Genomic DNA, 11428 nt, shown 5'->3' with positions numbered 1-11428 from the left:
TTGCCTCGCGAAATCCTGGGATTTCGGGACACGAAGAAATGCGGGGTCCAAACCCTATTCTGAACCTCTATGACACGGGAGCGCATGTCGACTAAGAGTCTGTCCGCATCAGACTGGTTGGACGGAGCACATAAATCTTCCAGGCCGGGTTCAGGTACGGAAGGGCTATTGAGCCGCGTGCCGGATCTGGGCCTGGTTGAGTTCTCGGCAGCCGTGTTAGGCAAGTCTTCGCGACCGGCATGTCTTCGTGGCCAGGCCGGGTCGGGCCGCTAAATCTAGGCCCGCGCAGAAATCTGGCTTGTCACCATATGTGCCAGGGGGCAGCCCTCCAGCAGAAATGCAGGACAGGACATTTTCTCCCACCCATCCATCTTCCCCTTTTGTGCCCTTTTGCTCTAGCTTCTATGACTTTAACAATAGCGCGATTGTTCATTAAAGCTTGTGGGAATGAAATTCGTAACACGTAACCAAGCCTTCACTCTGAAAACCATTCCTCATTTTATTTTCACAAGCATGAATCCGAGTTGTTTATTATACACAGGTTAAGCCAAATGCCCTCTCATTAAATGAAAATTACATATCTTACACTGTATGCATGATCTCTGAAGGACTGCAATGGTCTCGTAAAAACAAGCTCTTCAAGAAAAATATTACTAGCAAAAAAACCTTGATATCGCCAAGAGCAATGGGATAACTCACGCATGTCATTTGCCTTACAACACATTAAGCATGACAAGATAAAATGAATCTTAAAAAATAGGAAAAGAAATTTTCAGAATGGGCTACCGCAGGCCAACGATTAGAGGTCGTATATTTTACACAATCACTCTCTGCACAGACATGTTTCAAGGATTTATAGCAAGTGTTCTTGCAAGGGGCAATCTGTCTCAATATAGCATTCCATAGAAACTTAACTCGAATGCAGAAGCAGATATTACTTGGATATCAAGGGTTGCTTTCAAAACCTAAGGTTAAAAAAATTGGCTAATAATCAGCGAACCGGTTATAACAGGTTAAAAACAGGCCATGGCAGAAGCTTGAGTAAGTTGCAGAAATACTGTTTTTCAACGTGCGACCATCCGCTTACATTCACTGCAGCAAAAATTTCTCACAGCAATTAAAGCAAAGCTCTTGCAATTTAAAGCACTCTTACTGCCTACATTTCCAGCAATAATAACAGAAGAGACTAGTACAAAATCTAATATACCTCTATGTATGTATAACCATAACCTCTCTTATCAAAGACAACAGGTACTGTGAACCACAATTATGTGATTTACACAAAAAGCGTGTGTGAACAAAAGTAGATTCCATGAGTTACAAGTGCATAAACCCTCGTGAGGGACATATCTCCAGTGACTATTACAGCAATAAGCATGGTGTTATAAACAAGTGAGTCCTCAAATAATAGTACTGACTCACTGGCTCAAAGAAGAAAAAAAAGGGAAAAAAGTGGTTTAGCAAAGATGGAGCCATACGTGTTGCTCCAGATGCACCGCCATAAGTATGCAAGCCGAATCAATGGGGGTCAAAAGCTTGTTCTACACATATCTTCAATATTCAGGAGAGACACCTTGGGGCCTGTATATGTAAATCATGTGTTCATAACTTGTCATGCATCTAGAAATTATACTCGTAAAGGGAGGAAAGTGCGATGCTATTAACCTGCATCACCTCACCTGAAAATAATGTTGAGTAACGATTCAGCAGGCCCTTCATGCAATCCACCGTACACTCACTCCCATTTACAGAAAAAGGCTTCCACAGTAATACAAGAGTAGGGCACAATGAAAAAGGCATATGAGGTCATGGTGCCATTAGAGTACAACATTGCAGTGTACTATAGTACCAACCACTGTGTTACACCTGAAGTAGAAAATGAAATAATAGAGACAATATGACATTTAAGGCACTGCTACATCTAATGGGGTGTTGTAGAGAACACACTTCAACAAGTGTCGCATACAAAAATGTCATTATTCCACAGCTTCCAATGTTACTATGGACAAAACAAACTTCATGCAATCAAGAGAAACTCTGTGATGAGCAGGACAAACAAAACCCTTTGCACATCTATGACTTTCTAAGCAAATATTCCAGTACTGAACATGTAATTCTGGTGATCACTCAGTGCGACAGAAACACATCTGCATCACTATTTTATCGCTTCCAAACAAATATCAGATCAAGAATTCTTTTGTCACAATGTTTTCTTGAATATGTTTTGCAATTTGCAAAAGGACAAGTTCCTCCCGATACAGTTTCACATCACAAGTGAGTTTCCATGTTAGTCAACATAACTTCTCGCAGATCTTACTGGCTTGCTTTATCAATACAGTACATCAATACTGCGTTCAGAAATGAATATACATCCAGCCTCTTCTCCTAGCTGTGCAAATTACATAATATCTGATGAGCTTTGTCCTTTCTTGTGCAACGAAACAGACATGACGTAAGCTATGTGCAGCTGCACACACCGGAATAAAGAACGCAGGACCTGTAGCATGCCGCATATGAGTGAAACCTCGATTCTTGACAGATCAAGATGTGATTACCATGTCTGTACAGTTTTAGTGAAGGCGCTTTTTTCATGAACTTTTTGAATATACTGCCCATAATGTATGCCCTACTAAGAAAGTACCTATGTGCAAACGACTTTGTGGTACCTTGTCTAAATATACATTTTCAACATCTGCATTCTTCACGAGAATGGACTGAGGGTAAATGTACCAGATTATCGGTGGTACTCGGCACAAAAAATGCCAACAAGAAGAAGCTTCTTATTGTCATTTCTCTGCAGCTTTTGTGTTGAAATTATCGTGAGGCCTTAGAATATTTTTTTCAGTGCTGCATCCTATAGCTATGTAGCTCTATTAGGCCTTTGAATTAGCACAGATGGACAACATTGTTGCCAGTTCCTAGTATTACACATTTCTGCACTATAGCGGGGCGTACTGCACAGAAGTACCACGCAGAGAACACGTGGTACACTAGTTACGCCAATTCTAGACTTCCGAACTCTGGTTACAAAAACGTGTAAACTCTTTCAAAATGCTGTAAGAACTACGCAAGCTCACCCACAGGTGTACGAAACTGTTAAGCTCGATTGAGTGCTCGCAGTCAGAGACATCTCAAAGGCGGAATAAATCCCTGTAGTTTTTTCGATAAACCACAAGCTCCATTCTCTGTCTTTGCACATGTTGGGCTGCTAAAACAATTTAAGCCCATTCCAAACAAAACCTTTAAGTAACTCCTAAGTCCTACTGGTGGTGGAGAGCAAGTTATGCGTAGAACCCAATGCCACAGAAGCCTATAGGGAATTCAACACTGCACGTACTGCTTGAATGCGTGATGGAATATGAACAGTGACATCTTATTTTGTTAGAGAGGGGGTGCAACATACTAGTATTACTCAATTGAACAATATTTAGTTTTGACTTTTCCAATTAATTCAACTCATACTATGCTATAACTGAGCAATTTCATTTCAGATCATGCAAATATGTGCTATACACCTTGTGGAGTTTCATTCTATGTGTATATTTGGAAGCCTATAGTGTGTGATGCCAAATGGTGGTTCAAGTAACAAATTTGTGCGAGTAGTATCTGTTCCAAACACTTTTGAACATCCATATATATATTCAAGAGATATAAGATAAGATATATTGCGAAAATCTCAACAATGTCAATATATATATATATATATTGTTGTCATATATATATATATATATATATATAATCTGGGGAAAAAAGCCATTAAAGAAACAAGTAAATGACACTAGACGTGTTTGAAATTCAAAATTACAGATTAAGGTGGCTTCTATGGCTGCACGCAGAGAAACAGATACTCATGGAACGATGCGACAGCACCAGAGAACACGTGTTTCGCCGTGTTTGCGGCTCGTCAGCTCTGGGTAGCTGCGCATCGTTCGGAATTGGCAAACCTGGGGTCACTCAGCGAGCGATATGCACCTGGGAGGGTGACTGAGCACTCCTCAATGCCACAGTGCAAGCCAGTGTATTATAAGCTTTTTTTCCCTTCATTATATATATATATATATATATATATTTTGACATTGTTGAGATTTTCTTTTTTGGTCTCTCTCGACCTTACTCCAATGGGTTTCAATTTTTTGCCCTCTTCTGTCACATATGCATCAGTTCACGATATGATGGCCCAAATATAGCTAGATATAGCTAGCGAGTGATCCTCACAAGGGTACATTCTCTGTCACAAAAATATCCTTGACAAACAGATAAAATCAGAATTTTTGAGAGTCAGATGTGCAAAATCTTTGTAATTTTGGAAAAAGTGCAAACATTTTTGTTTCATCGACAACCCAAAAAGGTTCACATAATAGATATAGTGAATAAAAGGGCGGTACAAGCACAGTAATTTAATAGACTTGAAATGAATTATTGAGACTACAAAAATTCAGTATTTCATAAGCCCCACATGCGACGACCAGATAAAAATGTGTACAATGTGAAAGACAAAATTTTTCCATATTATTCATGCACACATGTATAGAAGTTTACAGTGACAGTGCTCACAATGGTGTGATAACATACAACGAAGTTCTTCATCAATGTCTTAAGGTTTATGGGATATTTGTATGGATAAACATTACAATTTTTATCTTTAAATGCAGCCTTTTTGATGCAAGAACTACTGAGTCAAAACTATGGTTCCACTACCAATTAGCATCACATATGAAAGGTTTCAAAATATATCAAAATAGGAATCCACAAGGTCAGTAGGACCCCTGTCTTATGTGACATAAAATCATGAAGCAGATTTTATAAATGCCAGTTTTAAGTCACACATCCTTTAATTAAGTATGATATTAAAAATATAAAACATGCAGAGATTCTTGATATACCATAACCAGAAAACAAAAAGTACATCAGAAACACAAAGAAATATGCTCTGCATCAAGATATCTCTTCCATCAGAGGAAAAAAAGGGAGGACTTTGCTCAGAGTTTATATCATACTTGATTACTTTTAGTGAGGACTTTATTGAGCTTGAGAAAATAAGTGTTGCATCATTAGGGGAGCATTGTTCGAATTTCTGGCCATATGTCTGGCCTCGAAAGAAGCGGACACAACTGTTCTTGTCACTCTTGGCTCTTACGGAACCAAGTTACTCCATCGGCACCATATCTAACAAATGTGTTGAACTGTTACAAAATAGGATGTTATCAAATAAATATTGAAAAAAAAATTAGTTATTCACCAACAGGCAAATGTGCACCATACAGAATCTAAAGCATTGCAATATGTCACAATCACGCTGACATACTCAAGCACAAAACACTACAGCCCATGCAGTCATTTCCAGGCATCTTTGCATGCAGGCTAACTAAAGCATATATTATTGTTGCTCTCTGGTTGGAAATACTGTCACTGTATAACATGAATTCTTCATCTAGTTCTCTAGTAATGTGGTCCATAAGAGTCCATAAGGTATGGTTCCATGCTTATTTGCCAGTGTAGATTTATTTCAATTGCAACATGCCTGTCCTATAAAAGTCCACTGATGAGGCACTCAGTGTATTCTGTGCCCAAAAGAAAAAAGCAAATAAGTTTAGTCTATATCACTAAAAGAGACCTGTCAAGAGGAAGAAGCCCTGGGAAGGATGTCTTAATACTGACGTAGCTTTCACAGCTTTCAATCAACCCACAACTCTCATCATTTAAGTGCACATCTTACAGGAGACAATTTTAACCAAGTGCAATAGTGCTTTCTGTGCCCTTCTGAAGCATTGCCAAGATCATGTCTCATTTGGTTACATTGTTCAACTGACAAAGGGAATAAATTCCAAAAAGCAAGCTGCAAACAGTTGGAAACTAAAAGTAATTTAATGTTGTTATATCTAGGAAAAAGTGATATGCATTCAAACATTTTGTTGATGATCCTTGGGGTACAACCCGTGTCATATAAACACAAAAAGTTAGAAGGCTAACCAACAAAGCATACTAATCAACACTAATTGAGATAAAACTTCTAAAAATAGAAAATGTTGGTCAAAGTAACCGAAATGTATTATAAATTTCCTAATGTGTCTAAATGCAGGGATATAAAAGCTTGAAATACAATAACCTGCTGTGTTAAAGTTCTATTCTCAGAACATTCAGAAATCACATCAAAAGAAGCAGAAAATGAATTGGTCATTTGTTCCTTCCACATCATGCATCTGCTTCACCTCTCCAGCATTATTCCAACACACATGCATGTGGCCCAACAAGACTGCCTACAAAGATGCGGCCACCTGATTGATTTTGAGTATACTTGAGTAAAAAATTAGGTTCAACACATAGAAGAAAAAAATTAAATATGCCCTTCTCCAGTTAAACAAGTGTACAAGCAATATTATCCCCAAAGAGCCTAGTTGCCATATCTCAAAGCCAAGGCAATACATCTCAAAGTTCTAGCATCTGTAGTACCAACATTTTCCTTCTGATAATTTTGTGCAGTAAGTTCCACTAAGGATCTAACTTGCATACAAGTGTTAATTAGTGTCCTAATCTTTTTATGTGCCATGGCATTATGGTTCATTCCATGAGGAATGATGCAGGGAGTTCTGCACAACATGTTTTGTCAACAAATGGTGAAAGTATGCGATTCTTTTCAATTATGCTATTTTTGAAACCACTTTAATTTGAAAATTCCGGCACTGGCAACCTGCCCTAGGGTGTGTGTGTGTGTGTATATAGAGAACACTGTTTACAAATGCAATAAACAAAGAAACTTGATTTCACAAAATGTACATTTGGTATATTACAACTGCACATCTCTCTGGAAACTCTGAAACTATTTCAAGATGGCTACACTTAAAACAAATATCAATATCTCAGCTTATCGATATCTGAGTGACGTAATGCACAGTCAGCATAGCGAGTGTACTGATTGCATGCAATCACATATTCACTAAGTGTTGCATAATTTGTTGTTTCTTTTTTTGTTGTTTTTTCTTCCTACGAAGATCCCTTTCTCTTCGTCTTGTGAATTAAACTTCGTTGCTGCTGCACTTCTGCCCCGTGGTGCCACCCAAGCGTTTGCAACAGAGGTGTCTGTTTTTATGCATGCCTGCAGGTTTATGGCATAACACAGGATAGTCTTGGTCAAGAAATAAATGGTTACAGTACACAACTTACTTGACTTTGTATAAATTACAGTGTGCAGCGACCTGCACAGTGTGATATCAGCAAACAGGAACAGGTAATCTCTCTTTCTCAATACATCCTCCTCTAAAGGGCAAACAACAGCCTTTTGTTTTGTCCCTCAGTTTGGTAGGAAAAGTTTTTTTTGCCAAGCATTTTAAATTTCTAAATGACTTGCTCCTTCGCACACTTTTTCTCATTTTCTTTTTTTTTTTTTGTCGACTTTTGAAGCTGCCTTACATAATGGCACTACACCAACTAGAAGGGGTTCCTCAACTGAAGAGCGTCATCTTATGTCAGTCAGGTTTTCACGTTAATGGGATGCAACAAAAAGGATTCCAATGCATACCATCAGAATTTTTAGACACCTGCTGAATAAATACCATATAGAGGACAGACTTGTAGACTTACTCATGAGCAAAAAAAAAAAAACTGAATTAATGCTATTAGTGTTATTAGAAGCACAGCTCTTGAACTTTACTCTTATTGCCATGAAACTGCCACATCCTCTCTCCTGAAACATGACTGCAATAAGGACGTCCACATATGGTGTACTAATACAGACACATAAAACAGGCAGGTTCGCACATTCCAGTACACATATGCTTGTGCACGTCTTAAACGGCACAAAGCTGATTGCCAAGCACGAATGAAAGCAGCTATGTTTGCAGCAGTTCAAGCAGCTGGAGCATCATGCAAACCTTGAAGATTTTGCAAGTTACACTGGATAGACGCTTCCATCAGCATTTAATCTCGCATTGCATACACTGAGCAACAATTTTTTACGCAGGACACTTTAAGGTTATGGTAGGTAACAGAGCTGAGGCTGGCACACAAGCAGACAACACAATTCCTCCAATGCCTACGGACACTGAAAGACCGAAGTATCGTAATTTCACGCGTATTAGCCGCAGCTTATGCGCAGATTTTCTCTCACGGATGCTCTGCAGCTTATCTGATGACTATTTTTCCACAGTATTTTCCCCATATGCCGGTTTCAACCAAAGGGCCGACAGTGTCTCTGGAACAGCACCGCCCTACCAATGCACGAACAATGCGTAACAGGGGCACATCCACATTCGAGTAGACTGACCTTCCAGGTGCCTTCTCACAAGAAGATTTAACGAAAGTGGTGACAGTGATTCCTGTCTTCTGGAAGGCCACTGACCCGTTGATGCATGAAAAACCCACAACAAGGGCACAATCCTTTCTTGGTAGAACACTAGAACTGATCTCCTTTGTTGTACACCGTGCAGACCTCGGAGTATGGACCACAGGTCTTCTCTATGGCCTCCTTTGTCGCACAAATTAGTCGCGGCTTATTTGTGAATGTGGCTTATCTGCCTGAAAAGTTTCCAAACGTTCCTAAAAACGGGTCCTGCGGATTATCTGCGGTGCGGCTTATACACATGAAATTACGGTATGCCAGTCGTCGAAAAGGCCAGACAGCAGCGGGACTCTCCGTTGCCTGGCTTTTTGGACAACTGCAACATTCCAATCTTGCAGTGCTTCTGAATTAACTCTGTCACTTCTTATGTGTATCAACGTGCTCAGCATGGAGACGACAATAAAAATGCAGTAGTGGTAATGGTTTCTCAGCAATCTGCACTAGGTTTTGAAATACTTAAGAGATACACGATAGCATTATTATTGGACTTTGATGCTGCCGGGACCACCAGTGTAGTAGTTTCGTTGCGGGGGTAAATGGTAGTGTAATTCACAGAGTTGCTAAAACGCTGACACGTAAATTGATCACTGTATGGAATTTCACTTTATACACAGACAAACTGCATCATCTTACATCAGTGACTAATAAAAGGTGTTATGTTGTGACTCGCTGCTCAAGAATACATGCCATAACTCTTGGTTGGCTGATGCCACATTTTGCAATATTTCAAGCGATGACACCCTTGCAAACATATTTGCTTAATACAACCATCACTACAGACCACATGGTATAAAAAGGAGTCAAATAGTAAATGTTTTTGTGGCCATGGTATGATGCTGTCTCCATGACAACTACCATACATGTGCCACAGGCAGGTCCAGACAAAGACATAGGAGCACACCACCTTCCTCCCATAAAGATTTCCATTTAAGCTTTTTCTAGCATTTCCAAAACCCCAATACTTCATCTCTGCCCCATCCACCCTGATTGAACCACCCAATGACATGCACACACTACAACGTTAAAAATTCACATAACATAAGAAACGTTAAGAACCAAAAGGCCTTGCTACTACTGATATCAACCAACGAGTTTTCAGAAACTGTGCCAAAGGTTAAAGGTTTTGGTCCTATTTCCTGCATTAATAACCCTGTGGATAAAGTCAATTTTGCTACTCGACTTTGAGCCTACATACTGTAGGCAAATGTTTGCTACTTTGCTCAGCTTCCATGGAAACCATTTTTTATTTATTTTTTTTTTTTTCAGGAAGTTCGAGAGGCTCTGCACATGATTGTTTCTAATCACACACTCAAGCTTGCAGACTCAAATGTGTTCTGTACATTTTGAATGGTACATCCATATTCTTTTTAAAATAGTTTATACTACCATGTTTCAGAGAGAAGAGTTTTTCACACTAACCTCGAAACCCAGTGTCCCCACAGACTATTTCAAGTGATTTTCCTCCATTATCAATGATAGCAATTTGCTTTTCAACACTGTCTTGCCATGAAGCTACAATGAAAAGGAACACACACACACACACCTTGCTGTAGGGTGATCTGTGCATCAGAATAATGCACAAAGGGCACTGAGTGTGCAACTATTGGAAGCCAAAGAAGAAGCAGATATTGTCCAGCTGACGACCTGGAGCATCTGAAGCACAGTATGCACGTTTCAGGCAAAGTGCAACCACGGGACAGTTACCACGGCAACAGTTACCGTGACTAGCAGCAGCAGCAGCAGCAGCAGCGGAGACAGCAGATGATGATGAGCTTCAGGCATGCACAAGGCGCTCCCTTAGTGTTCCCACTTCCTTGTGAGTGGTCTTGTGATGCACGACGGTTCCATTCTGCCATCCATTTCCATTCTGCTCAATGGAAGAAGCCCTGCAGGAGATATAAGATTTCAGCTTTTCCGTATTTATTTTATTTATTTGTTTGTCTATTTTTTCGTTAGGCTTAGTTTAAACTCGAGCGCTTGAGGCATGAAGTCTGCATTCCGTGGGCCCTCGGCTTCACAAGCCATTACACACATTTTTCAAACAGTCATTAAGAGCCTTTGGGATTTGTCACTTGGCTGAATGACAATACACAATGTAGGAGCCCTGGCCCATGGGCACAATATGCCCCTGACCAAGTTTACGCTGACAACAATGTTTATGCACTCAGGTTAACGCTCAGGTTGAGCAGCTGGGTGGCGACTTGCTTCTACACTAGAGTTAACTAGCTTTCGGTCCATAAAAATGTATGGAGCTCACCAGAACCTTCGAATGCAATTGAAATACACGAAAAAACCAAATTAACTGGCCTCAAGTTAACAGACATCTACTATATGAGCACCTGATCCCGTGCAATACGAAAAATGTGTAACATATTGTTACACAGTAAAGCGACATCGTTATTTCACCTTTTACTTTGTTACTATTGCAATGACAACGTTGGATTTACTTTCTTATAAGCCAAAAATACTCAAGATTGGACAGAAATTTCTCATGGTGAGTGATTAAGGTGTATCTCAGGATAGGCTCTCAGGATAGCTGGCCAAAAAGGTTGCGATACCCCTGTGACAGAATAAGCCGTCACTACACGTGCAAGAAACTGCTCGGAAGTCTGATTGAAGACCAGCAGAAGTCTCTTCAATGAAGTCTTATAAATGCAATGCAAGAAAGATGTGCCCATAAAAGGCAAGCTCTCATTCACATTTTTTGTTAGTCTAGACATACCGAGAATTTTTGTTTTCTCGCCCTCACTTGTAAAACTGCACGTCAGAAACCTTAGTTTTAAAGCAGCACAAAAGTCATTTATAACTAGGGCCTGACTTTTTCGGGTTTTATTTTTGGCCAAATTCGGGGGGTAAATATCGGGTGATATTTTTTATTTGAAAATTCGGGCTAAATCCCGTTACGGCATATTCTGTCGTCAGGAATTCGGGTGTATTCGGGTGATTTTTTTTTGTTTAATAAAAATTTGTCTTAACATGGAACTAATGTTTAGCAATGTTATCAAACTTTATTTTAATGCACGCTTATGAGTGTGCCACGCGACCCGGATGTTTTCGGGTAGATTCGGGTTAAACCCGAATTTTACAGATTTC

At 39.7% G+C, this 11428-nt stretch overlaps 1 protein-coding gene across 2 annotated transcripts in view; it reads right to left on the bottom strand.

The window, feature by feature from the left end:
- Positions 1 to 474: 474 nt before the first annotated feature.
- Positions 475 to 11428, bottom strand: part of LOC135385846 (ceramide synthase 1-like) — a 45691-nt gene continuing 34737 nt past the window's right edge. Inside the window, exons 7-8 of one of the 2 annotated variants that reach the window (XR_010420515.1) lie at positions 9879 to 10221; positions 475 to 7093 (exon numbers count right to left, since the gene is read on the bottom strand). Coding sequence is in view for 1 of the 2 variants with exons in the window: in XM_064615412.1 (XP_064471482.1) it covers positions 10110 to 10221 (112 nt within the window). In the remaining variant the exon portion in view is untranslated. Of the gene's footprint in view, positions 10222 to 11428 lie in introns of both variants that reach the window. The other variant, XM_064615412.1, reaches the window with a different exon arrangement.

The sequence above is a fragment of the Ornithodoros turicata genome, chromosome 2 (assembly GCF_037126465.1).
Source record: "Ornithodoros turicata isolate Travis chromosome 2, ASM3712646v1, whole genome shotgun sequence".
Lineage (NCBI taxonomy): Eukaryota > Metazoa > Arthropoda > Arachnida > Ixodida > Argasidae > Ornithodoros > Ornithodoros turicata.
Note: the sequence above shows the minus strand (reverse complement) of the source record. Positions and strands in the feature narration are given on the sequence as shown.